At 46.0% G+C, this 27,013-nt stretch overlaps 2 protein-coding genes across 4 annotated transcripts in view; one reads left to right on the top strand and one right to left on the bottom strand.

Moving 5' to 3' along the window:
* cutc (cutC copper transporter homolog (E. coli)) overlaps positions 1-4,293 on the bottom strand; it is a 33,881-nt gene extending 29,588 nt beyond the window's left edge. For 2 of the 3 annotated variants that reach the window (XR_013888862.1, XM_080205961.1), the window contains exon 1: positions 3,224-3,292. The gene's annotated coding sequence lies outside the window, so the exon portion shown is untranslated. Of the gene's footprint in view, positions 1-3,223; positions 3,293-4,271 lie in introns of those variants that run through there. The other variant, XM_080205962.1, reaches the window with a different exon arrangement.
* A 99-nt stretch (positions 4,294-4,392) lies between these two features.
* cox15 (cytochrome c oxidase assembly factor COX15) overlaps positions 4,393-27,013 on the top strand; it is a 37,547-nt gene continuing 14,926 nt past the window's right edge. The window contains exons 1-6 of the mRNA XM_080205960.1: positions 4,393-4,508; positions 7,554-7,735; positions 10,945-11,067; positions 13,765-13,951; positions 22,132-22,299; positions 25,763-25,844. Coding sequence (XP_080062086.1) covers positions 4,461-4,508; positions 7,554-7,735; positions 10,945-11,067; positions 13,765-13,951; positions 22,132-22,299; positions 25,763-25,844 — 790 coding nt within the window. The 5' untranslated portion in view covers positions 4,393-4,460. The remainder of the gene's footprint in view (positions 4,509-7,553; positions 7,736-10,944; positions 11,068-13,764; positions 13,952-22,131; positions 22,300-25,762; positions 25,845-27,013) is intronic.

The raw sequence follows: 27,013 nt of genomic DNA, 5'->3' as shown, positions 1-27,013 counted from the left end.
ACTTAGCTCCTGAATGCATTACAGCCTTGGTTCAAACATGGAGAAAAGAGCTAAGTTCCAGAGGTGAGGTGAGAATGACAGCCCTTGACATCAAGGCAGCATTTCACTGAGTGTGGCATCACACAGCCACAGCAAAACTGGAATCAATGAGAATCAGGAGAAAAACTCTCTGCTGGTTGGAGTCATACCTGGCACAAAACATGGTTGGAGGTCAATCCTCTCAATTCCAGGACATCACCTCAGGGTAGTGTCCTAGGCCCAGCAATCCTCAGCTGCTTCATCAATGAACTTCCTTCCATCATAAGTTTGGAAGAGGGAATGTTCGAAGATGACTGCACAATGTTTGGCACCATTTGCGACTCCCCAGATACCGAAGCAGTGTCACAAATAGGTTTACTCCCCCAATAAACAGATGAGCCCCTGCAACGAGGTTCCCCCTGGAACCCACCCCGGCATGGACAGCACCACCAACCTGTACCAGGTCATGTCATAAGAACATAAGAAATAGGAGCAGGAGTAGGCCATCTAGCCCTTCGAGCCTGCCCCGCCATTCAATAAGATCATGGCTGATCTGTTGTGGCTCAGTTCCACTTTCCCGCCCTCTCCCCATAACCCTTAATCCCCTCTCTTATCAAGAACCCATCAACCCGCTTCTTAAAAATATTTAGCGAGGCAGCCTCCACCACTTCAACGGGCAGAGAATTCCAGAGATTCACCACCCTTTGAGTGAAGAAGTTCTCCTCAACTCCGTTCTAAACCGCCTCCCCTTTATCTTGAGGCTGTGCCCCCTAGTCCTACTGTCTTTTTTGAGCGGGAAGAGTCTCTCCACCTCTATCCTATCCATCCCATTCATCATCTTATACGTCTCAATGAGATCTCCCCTCATTCTTCTAAACTCTAACGAGTACAAGCCTAGTTTATTCAGCCTCTCCTCATAGCTCAATCCCCTCAACTCCGGTATCAGCCTAGTAAACCTCCTCTGCACTCCCTCCAGGGCCAAAATATCCTTGCGCAGGTGCGGCGCCCAAAACTGCACACAGTACTCCAGCTGCGGCCTCACCAATGCCCTATACAGCTGCAGCAAGACCTCCCTACTTTTATATTCAATCCCCCTCGCTATGAAGGCCAGCATCCCATTTGCCTTCCTGACCACCTGCTGCACCTGCAAGCTGGGTTTTTGCGACTCATGCACAAGGACCCCGAGGTCCCTCTGCACCGTCGCCTGCTGCAGTTTTTCGCCACGTAAGTAATAGTCCTTCCTACCATTCTTCCTACCAAAGTGGACCACCTCACACTTGCCAACATTAAATTCCATTTGCCATTTCCTGGCCCATTCGCCCAGCCTATCTAGATCCTTCTGCAGACTCTCCACACCCTCCGCACAATTTGCCTTTCCCCCAATCTTGGTGTCATCAGCAAATTTCGACACCCTGCACTCGGTTCCCTCCTCCAGATCATCTATATAAATGGTAAATAGCTGAGGCCCCAGCACCGACCCCTGGGGCACCCCACTAGTCACCAACCGCCAATCTGAATAGCACCCATTGACCCCCACTCTCTGCCTCCTATTTGACAACCAATCCTCTATCCACGCTAACACCCTACCCCCAACTCCATGTCCCCTGACCTTCTGCAATAACCTCTTGTGAGGTACCTTGTCAAACGCCTTCTGAAAATCCAGAAAGACCACATCCACCGGCTCTCCTCTATCCACTGCCCTAGACACATCCTCATAGAACTCCAGTAAATTTGTCAGACACGACTTCCCTTTAATGAAACCGTGTTGCGTCTGCTCTATCAAGCAGTTCCCTTCAAGATGCCTCGCAATTTCCTCCTTAATGACGGATTCTAACATTTTACCTACCACAGACGTTAAACTAACCGGCCTATAATTCCCCGCCTTTTGCCTGGCACCCTTCTTAATGTCCTCCCCTCCGGGGGCTAAACTGACCTTTGCGCCTCCAAAGGAATCCCCTCAACATCTGGCCAAACCCACTGAGAACATCATTGACATGATATCAGGTCAGCGAGAAATCAGGTTCTCGCCCAGTGTGGAATGATCCTGATTATGTCACTGGTGTGGGAAAAATAGGTTACAATCTTGCAAGATTTGCGATTCCCGGCTTCTGCCCCTCCAGTGATCTGCCGCACAGAAAGTACAGGCTTAAAATCCCACTCTATATTTCAGAAGTGCTTTATTGATGGTCAAGCATTTTGGGATGTCCAGAGATTGTGACAAGGTCGAGAAGAATGCAAGATATTTTATGACATTAAAATGCAAAACTACACAAAGATTAATCCTTTTAGAGCTACAAAACTCTACATGGAAAAATGTACAGGATATGTGGTTATCACTCCTCAGTGACAGGGAAAAAAATACACAAGTCTGAGGTCATGTACCAACTGACTCAAAAACAGCTTCTTCCCTGCTGCCATCAGACTTTTGAGTGGACCTATCTTACATTAAGCTGATCTTTCTCTACGCCCTAGCTATGATGGTAACACTACATTTTGCGCCTTCTCCTTTCCTCCTCTACGTACAGTACGTTTTGTCTGTATAGCGCACAAGGAACAGTACTTTTCACTGTATGGTAACTAATATATGTAACAATAATAAATCAAATCAGGGATAAAAGTAAAGTTTATTAGTCACAAGTAAGGCTTACATTAACACTGCAATGACGTTACTGTGAAAAATAAACACCAGAAATGCAAGGCTGATCAGAAATCTGGTTTTCAACATCCAAAATTAGTTAATGTCACTGTTACAGTGCAAGTAGAAGCGTTGACCAAATCCTTTCCATCTCTTTTCCATTTGGCACAAACACCCTGGAAACTAAAGTCTAAATATTGGCAGCATAAACTGTGAATTTTGCATTGAAGTCCCGTGCACTCATTCAATAGAAAAGAGTTTGGGGCTAATTGTTGACAGCTGCCAAGGTTTGCAGTTACATTCACACTCCAGACAAGCTACTTCCTAAACCCTTCAATTAATGGTGTTAAAAGCAGATTAGCTGTGTGCGAGCTTAGTGGGCACAAATTGGTGGCCGTGTTTTCCTGCAACTGCAGCAGCGACTTTATCTCAAAAAGCATCGCTCAATAGTTGTGAAAAGCACTTTAGAACATTCTGCAGTCAGGAAAGACCCTACAGCAGCACAAATTCCTTCTTAATTGCCTGTGCTTGGGACGAAAAGTTCTCAAAAGGCTGCTGGGCTAAAGTTACCTGTCAGTGTGGAAATCCTGCAGTCACCCTTACTGCTCTAGTATCAGAGTCCTGGAGTGGCTCCTGTACAGCGAATAGGAACAGGAATGGGACTGAAGTCAATGTGACTGCAGCCATTCTGATCATGTGATGAGGGATAAAAACACCAGCTTCAAATTAAAGAGTAGCAGACAATATTGTCCCAAACTCCCAGCAGAACCCACCTGCTCTGCTTCACAGTGGGGCCTTGGGATCTTTTACTTTAGCCTGAAAGGGCAGTTTAATGTCTTACCCAAAAGGCTGCATCGCCGGCAGTACAGCACTCTATCAGTGCTGCCCTGGGAGTGTCAGCCAGGATTTTGTGCTCAAATTCCTGGAATGTGAGCTTGAATTCAGAAACTTGTCTGGCGGTCAGGGGTAAAACGTGCTGTGCCAGGCGGTCAGGGCTAAAGCCCGCTGTGCCAGGCAGTCAGTGATAAAGTGTGCTGTGCCAGGCGGTCAGGGATAAAGCACGCCATGGCAGGCGGTCAGGGATAAAGCACGCCATGGCAGGCGGTCAGGGGTAAAGCGCGCCGTGCCAGCGGTCAGTGGTAAAGCGCACTGTGCCAGTGGTCAGTGGTAAAGCGCACTGTGCCAGTGGTCAGTGGTAAAGCACACCATGCCAGATGGGTCAGGGGTAAAGCGCACTGTGCCTGATGGTCAGTGGTAAAGCGCACTGTGCCTGATGGTCAGTGGTAAAGCACACCATGCCAGATGGGTCAGGGGTAAAGCGCACTGTGCCTGACGGTCAGGGGTAAAGCACACTGTGCCAGTGGTCAGTGGTAAAGTGCACCGTGCCACACAGGTCAGGGGTAAAGCGTGGTGTGCCGGACTGGTCAGTGAATGAAGCCATTGATGCCCAGGGTGGCTCTGGGCGAGGATGGCACTGTCTCCATGGTAACCGGGGATGGGCAATGTCATACGGTGACAATGAAGAGTCCATTGCTATGATCTGAGAGGCTGCTTGGTGCTGGAAACCCGATACCGCTGCCAGTGTCTGAGTGAAACTGTGTTTAACCCGCTGACTCACCCCGGACTCGCCGAGCAGGCCCGCGTCACCTGACAGAATGACACAGCGCGGGGTCAGGGACAGGGGGCGGGGGTTAGCGCGGGGGTCAGCTCGGGGTCAAGGGGCGTGGTTAGCGCGGGGGCGGGGTTTTGGGGCCTCTGCACCCGGCAGTAAGCGGCGCTCTGATTGGTTGCTGCAACCGAGCGGGCGATGTTGCTGTTCGGCCTGTGTCGCCGAGTGAGAAACCCAGGCCCCGGGGTGAGAGTGAGAGAGAGAGACCGGGGGAGGAGAGGGAGAGGGAGAGGGAGACCGAGGGAGACCGAGGGAGACCGGAGCCGGGGGGGGGGGGGGGGGTGAGGAGAGCGGGGTAACAGGACTGAGATTGGGGGGGAGTGGGAGCAGGGACAGAGAGACCCGGGACTGGGGGCAAGAGGGGGCTGGTGGAGGGGGAGCGTTGGGCAAAGGGGGCAAGACTGGGAGGGTGGGGTTGGAGAGTGGGGGTGGGGGGGGTGGGGTTGGAGAGTGGGGGTGGGGGGGGTGGGGTTGGAGAGTGGGGGTGGGAAATGGGACATTTCACCCCAGTCCCCGGTGGTTGGGGAGAGGTGCTTGGTGTGGGCCCAGGATGGTGAGGACTGAATCTTGGGGTGGGGGTGGGGGTGGGGGTAGGGGTATGGAGTTGCTGCATTTGTATAGCTCCTTTCACCTGGATAGCTAAAAGAGCGCTCCGTGGCCGAGGAAATACTTTCTCGCACCAGCCTGTTTGTGCACAGCAAGATCCCACACAGCACATCTTGGGACTCAAATTTAGCTTAGCCAAACCACCTAATGTGCACGTTATTGGACTGTGGGAGGAAACTGGAGCACCCAGAGAAAACCCACGCAGACACAAGGAGACCATGTAATCTCCACACAGATAGTCATCTAAGGCTAGAATTGAATCTGAGTCCCTCGGTTCTGAGGCAGCAATGTTAACCACTGGTGCCCAGTTAGGTAGAATTTGAGTTTGCTATGTTCCGACAGGGGAGGCAGGTTTAAAACAGAAATAAGGAGCAATTACGTAACTCAAAGGATCGCAGATCTGTGGAATTCTGTATCCCAGAGGGCAGTGGAATATTAAAATTTGAGGAGATAGATTGGTTCTTAATAGCAGAATGAAGGTTTGTGGGGAAGGGGGTGGGATAATGGAGATGAGGTAGGGATGAGATCAGCTGTGGTGAAGCAGGCCAAAGGGCTGAAATGCCTTCTAGGTCTTGTGTACTCGGTCCTTTGGCCCATTGTGTCTGCACCAAACACTTATCCTAAACCCATTTTCCGTCACCTAGTCCCTAGCCTTGTATGCTATGGCATTTCAAGTGCTCATCTAAATGCTTATTAAATGTTGTGTGGGTTCCTACCTCTACCATTCTTTCAGACAGTGATTCCAGATCCCTCTAAATTGCCTGCCCCTTACCTTACATCTGTGCCCCCTGGTTATTGATTTCTACTAAGAGGAAAAGTTTCTTACTTTGTTACATATTTAATTGGTTGCTTGATTGCTTTAAGGGATGATCACATGCTTTGAAGGTGATGTCATTAGGATGTTGCACAGGCTGCTGATTGTTTCAGTTTATACTCTGCACCGGGAATGTCTCTTTCAATAAATTTGTTAATTTGAATCTACAGATGCAAACCACATCAATTTTTACTTAAAATCCACAAGCGCTAACTTAATTAGGACATTACAAAAAGAAAATTGGCAACGAGGATGGGATTTAAACCCATGTGTGCATGGGTAAAACGCACAACCCCTAACATAGTTCAAACATTACACTTTCTGTCCTATGTCCATGTTGTACACTCGACCAGGTCCCTCTAAGGAACACAACCCCTGCAAAGCCAGCTTCTCGCCGTAGCTGAAATGCTCCAGCCCAGACAATATCCTGGTAATCTCCTTTATACTCTTTCTAGTGCAAACACATCTTTGCTAGAGTATGGTGACAGAACGGCATACAGTATTCTAGCTGTGGCCTAATGATTGTTTTATACAAATTTGCCATAACTTCTGTGTTCTTCTCTGCTATGCGTCAGCTAATAAAGGCAAGTTACAGAAACCCTAGTGCAGAAGGAGGCCGTTCAGCTGATTGAATCTGCACCAACAATAATCCCACCCAGGCTCTATCCCCGTAATCCCATGTATTTACCCTGCTAATCCCTTTAACCTACGCATCCGAGGACGTTAAGGGGTAATTGAGCGTAGCCGCTTCACCTAATCCGCACACCATTGGACTGTGGGAGGAAACCCAGGCAGACATGGCAAACTCTACACAGACAGTGACCCAAGCTGGGTCCTGGCACTGAGGCAGCAATGCTAACCGTTGTGCAACCATGCTGCTCCTAGTTAATACTGGCAACATTGGAAACAGACTTGCTTCGCCTTATCTCAAAGACAGATATTTATCTTAGAGGGAGAGCAGCAAAGGTTTACTGGACAGATTGCTGAGATGAAAGGATTGTTCTATGAGGTGAGGTTGGTCAGAATGAAACCTACATTCCCTGGAGTTGTGAGGCAACAGTGCTAACCACTGTGCCACCCCATGAGTATCCAATATGCCACCTTACCTTATCTTTGGACATACAACCTCTAATGTCCTACTGTTTATTGCGTATTCCCTTGCTTTGTTTGTCCTCCCTAAACACATCACAAGTTTTACTGGGTTAAATTCCATTTGCCATTGATCTACCCATCTAACCAGCACTCATCCATACCCTATAATCCAAGGCTTGCTTCCCCACTATTTACCACACTGCCAATTTTCATGTCTGCTGCAAAACTACTCCCCATGCTAGATTATGAATATACTCTATAAACAGCAAGGGGCCCAGCACCAATTCAATTTGGTACATCTCACAGGCATCCAAAAACAACCTTCAACCATCACCTTCTGCTTTCTGACACTGATCCTAGTTGAACTGGAACTCAAGGGCTCTAACGTCCTTGATTTGTCTCCCATGCGGGGTCCTGTCAACAATATTAAGCAGGGTTAACAAAGCAGAGGTTTAGATGAGTTGTGATCTGGAAAACATTTCTTGAAAGGGTGGTGGAAGCAGATTCAGTAGTAATTTACTGGAAAAGGTAAATTTTGCAGGGCTGTGGGGAAGAGGGGCCTGGGGTGGATCCAATTGGATAGCTTTTTTAGAGCGCTGGCACAGGGACAATGGGGTGAATGGTCTCCTGTGTGGTAAGATTTTAGAACCATTGTGATTTTCATCAGATTGTGCTGACAGGGGAGTTAGTCATAATGTTTTGTTTGTTCTTTTTCTCAGTTAACTCGCTGGTGGAAACAATGGGGAGCAAGAAAGGGAATGAGTTCTGTTGTTACCAAAGTCTCTGCACAGTCTGGGGCAACCTCTGCCCCAAATGCTGCCACTGACCGAATCGTGGGAAAATGGATGATTGTGTGCAGCGGGACGGTTGTGGGAGCTGTAGTCCTTGGTGGAGTAACCAGGTGAGTGAAATTCTTCTGTGGTTGCACACGAATTAGGAGCAGGAGTAGGCCACTTGACCCCTTAGGCCTGCTCTGCCATTCAATTAGATTATAGCTATTCAGATTGACATTTCCATCCTACGTTCCACCCAATAACTTTTCACCCTATTCTTAATCCAGAATTCTTGTAGCTCTGCCTTAAAAATATTCAAAGACTCTGTTTCCACTGCCTCTTATGAAAGACAGTTCCAGAGTTTCTCAACCCTCCGAGAAAAAATTCTCATCTCTGTCTGAAATGAGTGACCCGTTATGTTTAAGCAGTGACCCCCAGTTCTAGATTCTCCAACAGGAGAAAACACCCTTTTCACATCCACCCTGCCAGGTTCTTAAAGGTTTTGATCATGTTGCCTCTTATCCTTCTAAATGCTAGTGGATTCAAAGCCAGCCTTTCCGACCTTTCCTCATAAAACAACCCACCCATTCCTGGTATTAATGCAGCAAACCTCCTTTGAACTTCTTAAGATGCATTTAGGTCGTTCCTTAAATAAGGAAGCCGATATAGTACTCTGGATATGGTCTCATCATTGCTGTGTATAACTGAAACATAACCTTCCTACTTTTGTATTCAATTCCCCTTACAATAAACGATAACATTCTATTAGCTTTCCTAATTATTTTCAATACCTGCATACTAACCTTTTGTGAATCATGCACCAAGACACCAAGAGCTTTACAACCTCTCACCATTTGGATAATATGTTTCTTTTATATTCTTCCTGCCAGAATGGACAATTTCACATTTTCCCACATCATATCCCATTTGCCAGATTTTTGCCGACTTGCTTAATTCTATGTGTCTATTTGTAGTTTCCTTACATTCTCTTCACAATGTATTTTTTTTATCTATTTTTGTTATGGCAGCAAATTTAGCAGCCGTACCTTCAGTCCCTTAGTCAGTTATACAAATCGTAAAAGATAGCGAGGCCCCAGCACCAACCCCTGTGGCACCCCACTTGTCACATTCTGATAACAAGAAAAATACATTTATGCCAACTGTTTCCTGTTAGCCAATCTTCAATCTATGCCAGCATGTTACCCCTACACCCTAAGCTTTAATTTTACACATAACCTTTGCTGTGACACTTTATTAAGTGCCTAAGTACAGTACATCCACCAGTTCCCATTCATCTACAACATGTGTGATTCCTTCAAAGAACTCCAATAAGTTAGTTCAACATGATTTTCCTTTCACGAAACCAAATTGGTTCTATAATCGGTCCCACCCTGAGTCATATTTGCTTTATTTATTTATGGCCTGTGGGAATGTTTGGCAAAGCCAATCTTTGCCCATCTCTTTGCCTTTGAGAGAGTGATGGTGAGCAGGAGGAGTAGGAAGTAGGAGCAGGAGTTAGCCAAATAGCTCTTTGACTTTCAGTCTTCTTGAACCACTCCAGTCCATATGGTATAGGTATTGCCCCCTTGTGTTGGGGAGGGAGTTCCAGGATTTTGCCCCAACAACAGTAAAGGAATGGCAGTATATTTCCAAGTCAGGATGGTGAGTGGCTTGGAGGGGAACTTGCAGGTTGTGTGTTTTCATGCATCTGTAGCCTGTCCCTTCTAGTGGTAGAGATCACAGGTTTGGGAGGTGCTGTCGGAGGAGCCTTGTTAAGTTGCTGCAGTGCATCTTGTAGATTGTGCACACTGCTGCCACTGTTTGCCGGTGACAGTAAATGTCTAACATAGTGGATGGATGCGAATTAAGTAGATCAAGCTCTGGGATTTAAATTGTTTCTGTCATTTTTTAAAATTTACACATGGATTGGTGTTGCTTAATAGAATGAGAAAAAGACTAATTACGGTATTTAGCTGCTAGTTGTCTTAATCCCTCTGCTTTTTTACAGAGAAAATAAAATTTGAGGGGCTATAGGGAGAGGGTGAGGTTAGGTTACCAGTGAAGCTCTTTCAAGTGCAAACACAATGATCTGTGATGTATGATTCTATAATTAACTACTTCCTCTGGGAAATTAATGAGTACAAGTTGTAAGAAGTGGGTCAGAAAGTTGCTTGTAAATTTCAAACTTCAATGACCGACTTTTTCAATGACTTTTTCTCTCCCCCTCTCTTGATTATTTTGCATCTGCAGCCAATTACGATTGTGAAGACTTGTGCTAGACATACGTCTTTAGTGGTTGTGGGGTTTGATTTAGCCCCAAGTCACTATCTGGGCAAACTCCATAATCCACAGCTAGGTGGAGCTAAATGACCATTTATTCCCTCTGATCTGCCACCAAAATTTAGGAAGCATTTGGCCTCTGCCTGGGATTTTCCAGTGATAGTTCAGCAGACTCCATATGTTGTAACAGGGGAAAGAAATTATATAAAGAAATTATATCTTTTGATACAGACCCAATGAGGCAAATGGCCTCCTTTTGCACTGTAGGGTTCTGTATCACTGCGGGTGTACCTGCACTACAGGACTGCAGCCGTTCAAGAAGGCACCTCCATGCCTCCCCCAGGAAATTAAGGATGGGTAACAAATGCTGGTGCCAATGGCGTCCACATCCCATTAAAAATAAATAAATACTGGGTTGCTGAAATGAGACAAGTATTTTAGCTTTCTGCATCAGTGGCTGAGCAGCATCTAGAAGGATAAATCTTTCAAATGTCTGATTTCAGTAGCATCTGCAACCTTGAGTGTGAGAAACACATTCAACCATAGATTCAGCAATTCCAGAATAGGATTGCATTTGGCAAACGTTTTGAGTGGTATGGCATTGAGTGTAGTTCTGCTGTATATTTGGAATCATAGAATTCTACAATGTAGAAGAAGGCCATTCAGCCCATCAAGTCTGCACCGACCACAATCCGACCCAGCCCCTATCCCCATGTCCCCACATATTTACCCTAGCTGGGAAGAAACCCCCGCAAACATGGGGAGAACGTGCAAACTCCACACAGTGACCCAAGCCAGGAATTGAACCCAGGTCACTGGTGCTGTGAGGCAGCAGTGCTAACCACTGTGCCACTCCAAATTTATGTCCCTGGCGTTATGAATATTTTGAGAAGATGAGATGAAGCTTATTATGTGGCAAAGTGTTGATTTTGAATATAATTGTTTTGCAATTTTGTGCTGATTAACACTTGTATTACCAGTCTCCGAGGAGGTTGTGATGATGGTATGTTTGCTGAGCACTGGGAGAACTGCAAGAATTTTTCTTCCTTTTCCATAGGCTGACCGAGTCTGGCTTATCGATGGTGGACTGGCACCTCATCAAGGAGATGAAGCCTCCAAGCACTCAGGCAGAGTGGGAAGCCGAGTTCCAGAAGTACCAGCAGTTCCCAGAATTTAAGATGTAAGTTACCATGGTAACAGCTCCTCTCATTGGCCATGCTTGTCTGCATTGCTTTGTAGATCACAGTCTGAAACGTGTTCCCCCCTGACACCTTGCCTCTGAATCAGAAGGTTGTGGGTTCACTCACCACTCCAGGAATTTGAGTGCTAAATCCAAGCTGACACCCCAGTGCAGTACCAAGGGAGGGCTGCACTGTTGGAAGTGCAGTCTTTCAGATGAGATAATGACCCAAAGCCCCTCTCTGCCCTTTCCAGTGGATTCATAAAATCCCATAGCACTATTTTGAATAAGATCAGAAGAGTTATTCTTGTTATCCAGGCCATCATTTATCCCTCAGTTAACATTATCTGGTCATTATTACATTGCTGTTTGTGAGACCTTGCTGCGTTTCCTATTTTACAACAGTGACCACACTTCAAAAGTAATTAATTGACCATAAAGTCCTTTGAGAAATCTTAAGAATATGAAGGATGCCATTGATACCAAGTTTTACTATTTATTACTAGTGTGATGTTTTACTTCCCCGAGCAGTCACGTCTATTGCCTTTTGAGTGGCATTGTGGGCAGTTTTTGTTGCCATGATACTCTTGCCTACTGTGATCTAGGTTTGATGTGGAGTTGCCGGCGTGGACTGGGGTGGGCACAGTAGGTAGTCTCTCAACACCAGGTTAAAGTCCAACGGGTTTATTTGGTAGCGTGAGCTTTTGGAACGTTGCCCCTTCACCTGACTCACCTGATGAAGGGGCAATGTTCCGAAAGCTCGTGCTACCAAATAAACCTATTGGACTTTAACCTGATGTTGTGAGACTACTTACTGTGATTTAGGTTGAGAGAGTACAGCTCTAATTTCACACACAGATCCATATAGGCCCCAGACTGGTGAAATATTCACAGCATCAGCTTTGGATGGTTATGAATGAAGATCCCTGAAGTGTCAATGCCTAACTGTCAGCCTGAAGAAACTTGCCATGGTTCCATGTGCATCTAACTCTGTGCCTTCATCACTGAGTTTATTCTGGTCACAGTTGCAGTGTTTCGAACTTCGGCTCTTTTTATTTACTTATGGAACATGGGTGTTGCTGGCTGGGCTTGCATTCTAAATACTCTTTCCCATCCCTCAATGCCCTTGAACAGAGTGGCTTGCTAGGCCATTTAAAAGTCAACCACATTGTTGTGGATCTGGAGTCACATGTAGCCAGACCAGGTAAAATGGCAGATTTCCTTCCTAAGGGACAGCAGTGAACCTGATGGGTTTATATGACAATCAGCAATGGTTTCACAGTCATCACTAGACTTTTAATATCAGATTTTTGTGAATTCAAATTTCACCATCTGTTGCGGTGGGATTCGAACCTGGATCCCCAGATTTTTACCCTGCTCTCTGGATTACTAGCCTAATGATGATACCACTATGCCACTCCCTCCCCCATTGCATGACAATAAAAGTACAGGTCTGTGTTTCTGCTGGCAATAAACTGGATCATGATGTGGAGATGCTGGCATTGGACTAGGGTAAACACGGTAAGAAGTCTGACAACTGTGGACTTAAACCTGGTGTTGTCAGACTTCTTACAATAAACTAGATCATCAGTGAACTTAGCTATAGTGATCTGGGATACAGGTTCAAATCTCCTGTAGGTTTCCATATAGAACCCAATTTTCAATGGAATGATTGTGGTTATATGTCAGTATATGGGGAGGCAATGACCTAGAGGTATTATCACTAGGCTATTAATCCAGAAACTTAGCTAAAGTTCTAGGGACCCGCATTCGAATCCCGCCACAGCCGATGGTGGAATTTGAATTCAGTAAAAGTATCTGGAATTAAAATCTACAGGTGACCGTGAAACCAATTTCCATTGTCCGAAAAACCCACCTGCTTCGCGAATATCCTCTAGAGAAGGAAATCTGCCGTCCTTATCTGGTCTGGCCTACAATAGGCAAGGGAATTAAGGGTTATGGGGAGAAGGCGGGAAAGTGGAACTGAGCCACGACAGATCAGCCATGATCTTATTGAATGGCGGGGCAGGCTCGAAGGGCTAGATGGCCTACTCCTGCTCCTATTTCTTATGTTCTTATGTGATTCCAGAGCCTCATCAGTATGGTTGACTCTCAAATGCCTGTTGAAATGGAGGACAGTTAGGGTTGGGTGATAAATGCTGGGCCCTGCCAGTGATGCCCACATCCCATAAAAATGAATAAATAATCACAAACATCTAGTATCATCAAAAGGCACTGGAGGCCAAGTAGTTCTTGAAGTACGTATCCAATTCCTTTATAAATCCCACCATTCTTTCAGACCAAGCTTTCCATATCATCATAACTTGTCATGTATCTTGTGGCTCTTTTGCCAATTACCATAAATCTTACTGTAGTTCCCAGCTTTGTACCTGTTTAGAGCAGTGATTAGAAGTTTAATTTTTGGATTGCTCTTGTTGTCCAGTAAGTTCCATTATGTGCTTTGGGGGTATAATTTTTCAACATGGTCTTTATTATGGAGCTTGACTTGTCCTTCTATTTCTGAATGGGGAAGAGAAAGGCCTAGGAAGCTTGCAGGGTAACAATGTTGGACGGTGCTCTGATATTCTGTCTGAGGCCTGAATTAGTGAATGGTTATTATTACTCATTCTACCTATAGTCTTCAAGCATTGATCTATGTTTCCTCACCCTCAACTGAATCCATGTTCCTTCCCTCAGATTAAATCACGACATGACTTTAAATGAGTTCAAATTCATCTGGCACATGGAGTATTCCCACCGGATGTGGGGTAGGGCAGTGGGACTAGCCTACATCCTGCCTGCCATCTACTTCTGGAGGAAGGGCTGGTTCTCCAGGAGCTTGAAGCTGCGGGTGATGGGCCTCTGCGGATTTGTGTGCTTCCAGGTGAGTGAAGGACCTTCCACCATATCTGAGTGGAGGACCAGTTACTATTGCAAGAGACTGAAATAGATAGCCTGGTAGATCAACAAATGTGGGTATGCCGGCGTTGGACTGGCGTAAACACAGTAAAAAGTCTGACAACACCAGGTTTTAGTCCAACCTATTTATTTGATAATATACTCGCAAGCTTTCGAGGGGTTACCCTCTTCGTCAGGTGAATGGATTCACCTGACGAAGAGGGTAACCCCTCGAAAGCTTGCGAGTATATTATCAAATAAATAGGTTGGACTAAAACCTGGTGTTGTCAGACTTTTTACCAGATCAACAAATGGCAGAGGTAAAAACCAAGAATGCTGGTAACACTTAGCAAGTCAGGCAGCGTCTGTGGAGCATAAAATAAAGTTAATATTTTGTTTGTGATCTTTTGCTAGAACTCTGATGATAGATCACAGGCCTGAAGTTAACTCTGTTTTATTCTTGTTCCACAGACCATGAAAACCCACTGAGTGTTCCCAGCATTTTTTGTATTTAGTTCTGATTTCCTGCATCCACCTCAGAGGTTGGTGTTCAGGTTGTGGCATTTCTGACCTGATTAACTAGGAAGTCAGTCTGTATTACAGAATGGTGGAGTTTTCTTTTACACCCTTGGTGAGTAGCTCACCTCCCCTGTGGTCATTCCGCTGGTAAGTGCACTGCCCACTGGTATATGTAGTGGAGGAAAGTCCCAGTTTCAGTTGTGGGGCCTATGCTGAGATAGCCAAATCGTGACAGTGTCAGGAAACTGGGATGGTCTTGTTACTGGCACAGGTAGACTAATTAGGAGGGGGGAAAATTAGCTAGGATTCCCTGTCCTGATTTTCACCTGGTTTCTCTGTCCCTCTGCTGGAAGTGGGTACTCTGGATTAAGGAGCCTTTTTATTAAAAGAAAATGAATAATTCTACAAAAGAACCAAGAGGGTTGAGTGGCAATACCAACCCTCAATGTAAAATTTGGAACAGGAGCTCCAGCCAGCTAAGAACAAAAGAAATAAGGCCATTTGGCCCTCGAACATGCTGTCCCATTCTATAAGGTCATGGCTGATCTGACTGTGGCCTCAATTCCACTTTCCTCTCTGCCGCCTATAACCCTCAGGCAAAGCTGCAAGTAAAGATGTTGCTCTATGCAGTAAGTCCTACAGCAGATGACATTCTCTGAAGGCAGGATGCGACCTATATCACCTACTACTACCTGCAGATTCTAAGCCCTCAAAGACAAGCTAATCCATGGTCACACAGGCAGCATTCGACTGAGTGTAGCATCGAGGATCCTGAAGTTACTGGAAAACAGTGGGAAAACTCTCTGCTGGTTGGAGTCATACCTGGAACAAAGGAGGACATTTGTGGTGGTTGCAGGTCAATCATCTCAGCTCCAAACAACACTTGAGAAGCTCGACATCATTACAAAGCAGACCCTTGTTCGATCGATATGCTAACCACCACCTTCGACATTCACTGCCTCCACCACTGACACACAGCAAGCAGTGCATATCATCTACCAGATACACTGCAATGACTCACCAAGACTCCTTCGGCGCCACCTATACCACCTAGAAGGACCAGGCTGGGCAGGGGATGACTTGGAAATATGTCACCGTTCCTTCACTGTTGTTGGAGTCAAAAATCCTGGACCTCTATCCCTAACAGCATTGTGGGTGTACCTACACCGTACAAGGCTGCAGTGGATCAAGATGGCAGCCCACTCACCACATTCTCAAGAGGGCAGTTAGGGAGGGCAGCATCTTCTGGGCTGGTCAACGACACCCACATCCCATGACAGAATAAGAAAATATTCCTGTATGTCTTCAGGATGGAAAATCCTCTGACTGTGACCGGATCAAAGATGATCTTAGGATGGATTAAGTGCTCCAGTGTGCAAAGCAGGGGTGAGTTTCGATCCTTTAGTGGGGCTATTAATCCTGGCGATCCTCAGACTTCAGATAGCTGCGGAGATCAGACAGGCCAGGTGGGCAGCGGTTCCCAACCCCAAGCAAATTAAAAGGTCAGAAAACTCTCTGTCAGAAGTCATTTCTGTGGCAGGAAATGAACACGGGCACCAAGACTGCCCAGCGGGAGATAATGAACACACCCTGCTGAATGAGACTGGACAGTTTGAACACATTGGCAAATCCAGGGATGGTTATAAACAATTCAAGGCTGTGAAGAAGTGGATATTTAAGAAACACATTCCTTCTCGAAAATGCAAAGTGTGGAAAATTGTGACCCTAATCCCAAAAGAGGGAGACCGAGTGAGAGAGCAACACAGACCGAGCAAGAGGACGACAGAGGGAGAGCGGGCGAGGGGGCGACAGAGGGAGACGGGATGAGGGAGTGACAGTGGGAGACGGGATGAGGGAGTGACAGTGGGAGACGGGATGAGGGAGTGACAGTGGGAGACGGGATGAGGGAGTGACAGTGGGAGACGGGATGAGGGAGTGACAGTGGGAGATGGGATGAGGGAGTGACAGTGGGAGACGGGATGAGGGAGTGACAGTGGGAGACGGGATGAGGGAGTGACAGTGGGAGACGGGATGAGGGAGTGACAGTGGGAGACGGGATGAGGGAGTGACAGTGGGAGACGGGATGAGGGAGTGACAGTGGGAGACGGGATGAGGGAGTGACAGTGGGAGACGGGATGAGGGAGTGACAGTGGGAGACGGGATGAGGGAGTGACAGTGGGAGACGGGATGAGGGAGTGACAGTGGGAGACGGGATGAGGGAGTGACAGTGGGAGACGGGATGAGGGAGTGACAGTGGGAGATGGGATGAGGGAGTGACAGTGGGAGACGGGATGAGGGAGTGACAGTGGGAGACGGGATGAGGGAGTGACAGTGGGAGACGGGATGAGGGAGTGACAGTGGGAGACGGGATGAGGGAGTGACAGTGGGAGACGGGATGAGGGAGTGACAGTGGGAGACGGGATGAGGGAGTGACAGTGGGAGACGGGATGAGGGAGTGACAGTGGGAGACGGGATGAGGGAGTGACAGTGGGAGACGGGATGAGGGAGTGACAGTGGGAGACGGGATGAGGGAGTGACAGTGGGAGACGGGATGAGGGAGTGACAGTGGGAGACGGGATGAGGGAGTGACAGTGGGAGACAGCGACAAAGAGGGGGAGCGGCAGAAGGAGACAGACAGAGAGGGAGACAGAGAGATACACAGAGCAATGGAGAATGGAAGAGAGACAGACATAGTGAGGTACACAGAGTGGGTGATAGAGTGAGAAAGAAAAACAGAAAAAAGAGAGACAAAGAGAGGTCAAGAGATGGCTGGGAGAGTGAGAATGCTGTTTGCTTTTAAATGCCTCAAGGCAGCAAAACTCACCCAAACAGTTTCTCTCCCTCAACCATGGGGTCCTCACCCTCTACCGTGGGGTCCTCTTCCTCCATCTTGGGGCTCCTTCTCTGCACCATGCCCCCCTCTCCCTCCACTGTGGAGATCCCTCTCCCTCCACCGGGGGTGGGGGGGGAGTCCCTCTCCCTCCCTCCACCTGGGGACCCTCTTTCCCCACCATGGGGCTATCTCCCTCCAATGTGGTAGCATTTTCTTCAATATGGGACCCACTCCTTCCATTGTGGTGCCCCTCATGCTTCACCATGGGACCAGTCTCTCTCCAGTGTGGGCCCCTCTTCCTCCACCATGGGACCCCCTCCATTGTGCGGCCCTTTCTCTGAGCTACTCACTGCTTTAGTATAGGTGCGTTCAGCATGTCATCTAGTTTAGCCTGGAACTTTTGCAGACATCCCAACGAATAAAGGGATACCTTCCAGCAGTTTAAGCTGCGGCCTCCTGACTGCTGTTTTCCAATTCCAGATGACCATTCTACTCCATCTCCAGTCTTCTGAAACTATCAGACCAAGATCAGTTCATTCAGGGTCTTCAGCCATAACGAGTGAGCAAACATACATTCACACGCACACTCATGCGCACGCACACACACGCATATTCCTACTCACACACAAACACAGGCACTCAAACATACAGAAACACACTCTCACACACATGCACTCACTCACTCTTACACCCACACTGTCACACTCGCTCGCTCTGTCTCACACAGTCTCTCATTTCAGCAGATACTTTTGAGATAAAGAGAAAGACATATTGGGAGAGAAAGGCGGGCGGGGGGCAAAAAGTGAGATGGGCAGAGAGAGTGCGAGAGAGGGGGGAGCAAGAGGCAATGTGAGAGATATTGTGAAAGGCAGAGCAAGCGAGACAGAAATGGAGAGATATACAAAGAGAGAGACACACACACAAGATAGAGGGAGAGAAAAAGAGACAAAGAGAGGGAGAGAGACAGAAAGAATAAGAGATGGAGTAAGAAGACAGGGAAGGGAAGAGACTGAAACAGGGAGACAGAGAGAGACAAGCGAGCTCTTGCTGTTACTTTGCTGTATCTATGTCTCAAATGGTTGACAATGTTTTCTGCAGGTTTTTAGATTTGATTTGCAAATGTATGAAGTCGATGAAGATGTGGCAATGTTGCAAAGCATCATAGAAATATAGAAAATTCCATGTGCTTTAATTTTACAGGCTAATCTCTTACGTGGGAGCTTGTTGAAAGTCTTCTGAAATAAACCACATCTACTGGCTCCCTCTCATCAACTCTACCAGTTATATCCTTGAGGAATTCCAGTAGATTTGTCAAACATGATTTCCCTTTCATAAATCCATGCTGACTGCCCAATCCTGCCACTGTTTACCAAGTGCTTTGCTATAAAATCTTTGATAGTGGATTCTAGAATTTTCCCCAGTGCTGATGTCAGCCTTATTGATCTATAGTTCTGTTTTCTCTGTTCGGATGAAGGGAAAGGTTGGCAAGTTTAGGATCCCTGGCTGATAAGGGATATTGAGGCTCTGGTCGGGATAAAGAAGGAAGCATACATTGGGTTTAGGCAATCAGGGACAAGTGAATCCCTCGATGACCATAAAAAGTGTAAGAGTAAGCTTCATAGGGAAATCGGGAGGGCAAAAAGAGGATGTGAGATGGATCTGGCAGACAAGGTTAAAGAAAATTCCAAGAGGTTCTATAGGTTTATTAAGAGTAGAAGGGTGGCTAAGAAGAGAATAGGTTCCCTTAAAAATCAGCATGGCTGTCTATGAGGTGGATAAGATTTTTAATTACTATTTCTCCTTGGTGTTAACTGAGAAAAAAGTCATGGGTTCTAAAGAATTAAGGGAAGCAAGTGGTGATGCATATTAAGACCATAAGATAAAGGAGCAGAATTAGGCCATTCAGCCTGTCAAGTTTTCTCCGCCATTCAGTCATGGCTAACAAGTTTCTCTACCCCATCTTCCACTTTTTCCCCAGAATCTTCGATCTCCTTACCAATCTGTCTCTGTCTCTGCACTGGCCAGGATGACCTGGCCTCCTTAGCCTTTTTGGCAATAAATTCCATAGATTCAGCACCCTCTGGCTGAAGAAATTTCTCCTCAACTCAGTCCTTACTCTGAGGCTGTGCCCCCTGTTCCTAGTCTCTCCTACTATTGGGAACATCTCCCCACATCCACTCTATCCAGGCCTTTCATTATTCTGTAAGTTTCAATGAGATCTCCCCTCACCCTTCTAAAGTCCATTGAGTACAGACCCAGAGTCCTTAGACATTCCTCGTACATCAAGCTTTTCATTCCCGGGATCGTGCTTGTGAACTTCCTCTGGACTCTCCAAGGACAGCACATCCTTCCTTAGAAACAGGGCCCAAAATTGCTCACAATGTTCCAAATGTGGTCTGACCAGAGCCTTCTAAAGCCTCAGCAGTACATCCCTGCTTTTGTATTCTAGGCCGCTTGAAATGAATGCTAACATCAAATTTGCTTTCCTAACTAATTCAACCTGTGAGTTAACCTTAAGAGAGTCATGAACGAAGACGCTCTACTCCCGTTGTGCTTCCGATTTCCGAATTCCCTTCCCATTAGCTTAAACTAAACACTTACAAAATAGCCTACACCTCTATTCCTACCAAAGTGCGTAACCTCACACTTTGTCACATTGTATTCCATCTGCCACTTCTTTAACCACTCTCCTAACCTATCCAAGTCCTTCTGCAGCCTCCCCACCTTTTCAATACTACCTATCCCTCCACCTAACTTTGTATCATCTGTAAAGAGGGTGATCAAAAATTACAGGGGGCTCTTGATCAGTTAGGCTATTGGGCCAAAGATTGGCAAATGGATTTCAATACAGATAAGTGTGAGCTGTTGCATTTTGGAAAGTCAAACCAGGGTAGGACTTGTACACTGAACAGCAGGGCCTTGGGAAGTGTTGTGGAACAGAGAGACCTAGGAGTATAAGTACATAGTTCATTGAAAGAGACGTTACAGGTAGTCAGGATAGTGAAGAAAGCATTTAACACACTGGTCTTCTTCTGTCAGGACATTATGTTATAGTTGTATAGGTTGTTGATGAGACTGCATTGTATACAGTTTTGGTCACCCTGTAATAGGAAAGACGCTGACGAATTGGAAAGAATGCAAAGATTTACAAGGATGTTGCCAGGACCAGTGGGCCTGAGCTCTAGGCAGAGGTTGGCCAGACTAGGGCTTTATTCCTCAGAATGTAAGAGAACAAGGAGTGACCTTATTGGGGTGTATCAAATCAGTAAGAACATAGATAGGATGAACACACACACTTACTTTTTCCCACGGAAGGGGAATTGAAAACTACAGGGCATAGATTTAAGCGAGAGGGAAAAGATTTAAAAGGGACCTGAAGGGCAACTTCTTCACACAGATTGGTGCGTGTATGGAATGAGCTGCCAGAGGCAGATACAAGAGTAATATTTAAAAAGCATTTGGATAGGTACATGGATGGGAAAGGATTAGAGGGATATGGGCCAAACGTGGGCAATTGGAACTAGCTGGGAGGGCGCCACGGATGGAATGGACTGGCTGGGCCGAAGGGCCTTTTCCGTGCTGTATTGCTTCATGATTCTATAACTATCACTCTTAGCTCTTTTGTTGATTGAAAATCTGTCTGACTCTTGAATATATTCAATGTTCAGGCTCCTCTTCCCTCTGTGGAAGGGAATTCTGAAAAAGAATAACCCCCCAAGAGAAGAAATTCCTCCTCAGGTCCATCTTTAAATTAGACCTCTTATTTTAACACTATGCCTGGTTCTAGATTCCTCCTGCAATGAGAAGCATCCTCAAAACCAGCCTGCCTTTATTTATTTTGGTTCAAGAAGAGCAATGAATTCTATTCCATTGTTCTGTCTAACATTCTTTGTCAGGGTATTGCATTAAAAATAGCTGCTCATTCACCTCATTGCTGTTTGCGCACTGTTGCTTTTTCCTACTTTTCTGTACTCAGTGAAGACGGGATAGCTGTGACATGGAGGAACTGGGAGATTGGATAAGGGGAGAACATGAGGTTTGAGTTTTGCTGCTGGTTTTGCAGCTTGCTGAGAATGTGTTGCAAACTTTAATAGTCAGAGGCTTTTTCCCAGGGCTGAAATGGTTGCCACAAGAGGACACAGATTTAAGATGCTGAGGAATAGGTACAGAGGAGATGCCGGGTAAGTTTTTCACTCAGAGGATGGTGGGTGCGTTGAATGGGGTGCTGGCAACGGTGGTGGAGGCAGGTTCGATAGGGTCTTTTAAGAGACTTTTAGATAAGTACATGGAACTTAGTAAGATAGAGGGTTATAGGTAAGCCTAGTAATCTCTAAGGTAGGGACATGTTTGGCACAACTTTGTGGGCCAAAGGGCTTGTATTGTGCTGTAGTTTTTCTATGTTTCTATGTGGGATAAAAGTGCAGAGTTTTTTTTAATCTCTAAGGACACAATGTGACACAAAGGACACACTTGGGAAGCACAGGAGGACAAACTGTCCTGTATCAACAGAATCAAACATGACCTGGTGATGAAAAGGATTTGAATAAGCCAGGGCATTATGTAGGCATGAAAAGTAGGTAGGAATCTGAAACTAGGGCAGAAAACTGCAGCGTGTCACTGAGGATCCAAACACCAAATATGCATGTTAACGTGTATCAGAGTTTTGTTCTCCTCTCCTCCCTAGTTCTGGATGCTGACAGACCTGCTTTGCATTCCCGCCATCTTCCCTGTTCTAATCCTAGAATGATGTTTTCATTTTCACAGCTCTGTGATCTCTTGGTGTTTTATCCCCACCCCTTGTTGTTTTTCTTCAGGGTTTGCTGGGCTGGTACATGGTAAAGAGCGGTTTGGAGGAGAAGAAAGATTCGCACGACATTCCTCGGGTCAGCCAGTATCGCTTGGCTGCACATCTTGGATCTGCACTAGTCCTGTACTGTGCCAGTCTGTGGACTGGCCTGTCTCTGCTCCTACCCCCAAAACAGGTACCACTCCTCCATCCAACCTTTAATATTTTGGAGCAAGTGAAACAAAAATTTTCCATGAAATTAATTCTGTGGATGTCGATGCCACTGACCAGGCCAGCATTTATTGTCCATCCCCAAATGCCCTTGTGAAGGTAATAAGAACATAAGAAATAGGAGCAGGAGTAGGCCATCTAGCCCCTCGACCCTGCCCCGCCATTCAGTAAGATCATGGCTGATCTGTCGTGTCTCAGTTCCACATTCCCGCCCTCTCCCCATAACCCTTAATCCCCTTGCCTATCGAAAACCTATCAACCCGCGTCTTAAATATATTTAGCGAGGCAGCCTCCACCACTTCAACGGGCAGAGAATTCCAGAGATTCACCACCCTTTGAGTGAAGAAGTTCCTCCTCAACTCCGTTCTAAACCACCCCCCTTTATCTTGAGGCTGTGCCCCCTAGTCCTACTGTCCTTTCTGAGCAGGAAGAGCCTCTCCACCTCTATCCTATCCATCCCATTCATCATCTTATATGTTTTAATGAGATCTCCCCTCATTCTCCCAAACTCTAACGAGTACAAGCCCAGTTTATTCAGCCTCTCCTCATAGTTCAACCCCCTCAACTCCGGTATCAGCCTAGTAAACCTCCTCTGCACTCCCTCCAAGGCCAAAATATCCTTGTGTAAGTGCGGCGACCAAAACTGCACACAGTACTCCAGCTGCGGCCTCACCAGTGCCCTATACAGCTGCAGCAACACCTCCCTACTTTTATATTCAATCCCCCTCGCTATGAAGGCCAGCATCCCATTAGCCTTCCTGACCACCTGCTGCACCTGCAGGCTGGGTTTTTGCGACTCATGCACAAGGACCCCGAGGTCCCTCTGCACCGTAGCCTGCTGCAGTTTTTCACCATGTAAGTAATAGTCCTTCCTACCATTATTCCTTCCAAAGTGGACAACTTCACATTTGCCAACATTAAATTCCATTTGCCAGTTCCTGGCCCATTCGCCCAGCCTATCTAGATCCTTCTGCAGACTCTCCACACCCTCCACACAATTTGCCGTTCCACCAATCTTGGTGTCATCAGCAAATTTCGACACCGTACACTCGGTTCCCTCCTCCAGATCATCTATATAAATGGTAAATAGCTGAGGCCCCAGCACCGACCCCTGGGGCACTCCACTAGTCACCAACCGCCAATCCGAATAGCACCCATTGACCCCCACTCTCTGCTTCCTATTTGACAGCCAATCCCCTATCCACGCTAACACCCTACCCCCAACTCCATGCCCCCTGACCTTCTGTAATAACCTCTTGTGAGGCACCTTATCAAACGTCTTCTGAAAATCAAGAAACACCACATCCACCAGCTCTCCTCTATCCACCGCACTAGACACATCCTCATAGAACTCCAATAAATTCGTCAGACACGACTTCCCCTTAACAAAACCGTGCTGCGTCTGATCTATCAAACAATTCTCCTCAAGATGCCTTGCTATTTTCTCCTTGATCACAGATTCTAACATTTTACCTACAACAGACGTTAAACTAACCGGCCTATGATTCCCTGCCTTTTGCCTGCCACCCTTCTTAAACAATGGCGTAACATTAGCCATTTTCCAATCTTCCGGCACTTCCCCAGAATCCAGCGACGTTTGGAAAATAATCACCAAGGCATCCACTATCACCTCCGCCATTTCTTTCAGAACCCTTGGATGCATTCCATCCGGTCCTGGGGACTTGTCCACAATCAGTCCCTCCAGTCTGTCGAGCACTACCTCTCTAGTAACAATAATGTCATTCAGGCCCTCCACTCCTACCATCTTTCCATCGCTAACACCCGGCAAATTATTCACGTCCTCCTCCGTGAAGACCGAAACAAAAAAGTTTTTCAAGGCCTCAGCCATTTCCCCATCCCCTACCACTAAATCCCCCCTCTCATCCTCTAAGGGTCCAATGTTCACCCTAACTGGCCTCTTCCTTTTTATATATTTATAAAAACTCTTACTATCCTTTTTTATATTAATGGTGAGCCATCTTCTTGCAATGCTGCAGTCATGTTGTGAAAGTACAGCCACAGTGCTGTAAAGGAGAGAGTTCCAACATGAAGACTCAGCAATAGTGAAGAAACAGCCAATGAATTTCCAAGTCAGGGTAGGTGTGAGACATGGAGGGGTGTGGTACTCTCACATTTTCTGTCTGTGTCACTCTTGGTAGAAGTCACAGGTTTAGAAGGTGCTGTCAAAGGAACCTTGCTGAGTCGCTGCAGTGCATCTTGTAGATAGCACACGCTGTTGCCACTGTGCATCAATAGTGGAGGGAATTAATGTTCAAAATGGTGGGTGGGTTTTCAATCAAGCGGGGTTGTTTTGCCTTGGATGGTGTCAAACTTTGTGACAGTTGTCGGAACCGCACTCATCTAAGCAAGTGGAGAATATTCCATCAGACCTGATTTGTGCCTTGCTGATGGCAGACATCCATTGGGGATTTAGGAGGTGAGTTACTCACTGTAGGATTCCCAGCCTCTAACCTGCTCTTGTAACTGCAGTGTTTATCTGATTGATTGGCAGAGTGATGGTATAAGATGCCCATTACTTTAATTCTGTGATATTGGGGCTTGCTCCCAGCAAGGGAACAAATTTGTTCATGTTTTAAAAAACAAAACATACCTAAAGCTGTGAGATTGTGTATGTATGTTTTGAGTTGATTAAATTTTAATCCCTTTACATTTAAACATTCTATAGATTTAGTTCATGGGAGAACTGAGGTCAGCAACACCACAGATGGAAAGTGAAAGAGGAAAAGCAGGAATACATCCAAGTTATTTGTTGTGCTGTACAGATGTGTACCATATTTAAACTTTAAACCAATGTCTCCATTAATTTGCTTTTCTGGCTGCAGGTGTGATATAGAAATGTGTTGAACAGAACTGATCAAGTGCCTTTGCAACCCTTCAGAAATGTGGCATTTCATACAGGGCAAAGCAGTGAGTTTGTGATATTAACACAGGTCTAAACTGAGTAGACTGGTCTTTGATTTGATTTGATTTATTACTGTCACATGTATTAGTATGTAGTAAAAAGTATTGTTTCTTGCAGTCTGTACAGACAAAGCAAACCCTACGTAGAGAAGAGAAGGAGAGAGCGCAGAATATAGTGTTATGGTCATAGCTAGGGTGTAGAGAAAGATCAACTTAATGCAAGGTAGGTCCAGATTTGTGGACCAAATAGTCAGGAATGAAGCTAATGACTAAATGACACAATGTTCTAAATATCCCATCAATGAGCATTTGTCCCAATCTCAGAAGCATAACCTATGCTTCACCATTGTGGCTTTCCTATCTTTTACGCTGCAGTTGTGGCTTCTCAGTGAAACTGGTAATTCGAACATCACCACAGGGTGAACTTAGATGTCTGGATTTAGCTGAAACGTATTACTATCAGGTGCACGTGCAATGCGTTTAATTCAAGTTCTTTGTTAACACAGATGCCCAATACTGGTCAGATGCTGCTATTGAGAAGATTTGCTCGTGGTACTGGAGGCTTGGTATTCATTACAGCACTGTCAGGTAAAACTGTCTGTGCTAATGACTGTTCATAGAGGTTTACAGCATGGAAACAGGCCTTTCGGCCCAACTAGTCCATGCTGCTCTTTTTTTTTAAAAAATCCCTAAGCTAATCCCAATTGCCTGAATTTGGCCCATATCCCTCTATACGCATCTTACTCATGTAACTGTCTAAATGCTTTTAAAAAGACAAAATTGTACCCGCCTCTACTACTACCTCTGGTAGCTTGTTCCAGACACTCACCACCCTCTGTGTGAAAAAAATTGCCCCTCTGGACCCTTTTGTATCTCTCCTATGTCACCTTAAATCTATGCCGTCTAGTTTAGACTCCCCTACCTTTTGGAAAAGATATTGACTATCTAGCTGATCCATGCCTCTCATTATTTTATAGACCTCTATAAGATCACCCCTCAGCCTTCTACACTCCAGAGGAAAAAGGTCCCAATCTATCCAGCCTCTCCTTATAACTCAAACCATCAAGTCCCAATAGCATCCTAGTAAATCTCTTCTGCACTCTTTCTAGTTTAATAATATCCTTTCTATAATAGGGTGAGGATGAACAGAACTGTACACAGGGTTCCAAGTGTGGCCTTACCAATGTCTTGTACAACTTCAACAAGATGTCCCAACTCCTGTATTCAATGTTCTGACCAATGAAACCAAGCATGCAGAATGCCTTCTTCACCACTCTTGTCTACCTGTGACTTCACTTTCAAGGAACTATGAACATGTACCCCTAGATCTCTTTGTTCTATAACTCACCCCAATGCCCTACCATTAACTGAGTAAGTCCTGCCCTGGTTCAATCTACCAAAATGCATCACCTCGCATTTATCTAAATTAAACTCTATCTGCCATTCATCAGCCCGCTGGCCCAACTGATCAAGATCCCGATGTGATTGGAGATAACTTTCTTCACTGTCCACTATATTACCAATCTTGGTGTCATCTGCAAACTTTCTAACCATGCCTCCAGTGTTTTCATCCAAATCATTGATATAAGTGACAAATAACAGTGGTCCCAGTGCTGATCCCTGAGGCACACTGCTGGTCACAGGCCTCCAGTTTGTAAAACAACCCTGTACAACCACTCCCTGGCTTCTGTGAAGAAGCCAATTTTGTATCCATTTAGATACCTCATCCTGGATCCCGTGAGTTTTAACCTTATGCA

The sequence above is a fragment of the Carcharhinus amblyrhynchos genome, chromosome 17 (assembly GCF_965287045.1).
Source record: "Carcharhinus amblyrhynchos chromosome 17, sCarAmb.v2.hapA, whole genome shotgun sequence".
Lineage (NCBI taxonomy): Eukaryota > Metazoa > Chordata > Chondrichthyes > Carcharhiniformes > Carcharhinidae > Carcharhinus > Carcharhinus amblyrhynchos.
The sequence above is the reverse complement of the archived record's forward strand: the minus strand, read 5'-3'. Positions and strand labels throughout refer to the sequence as shown.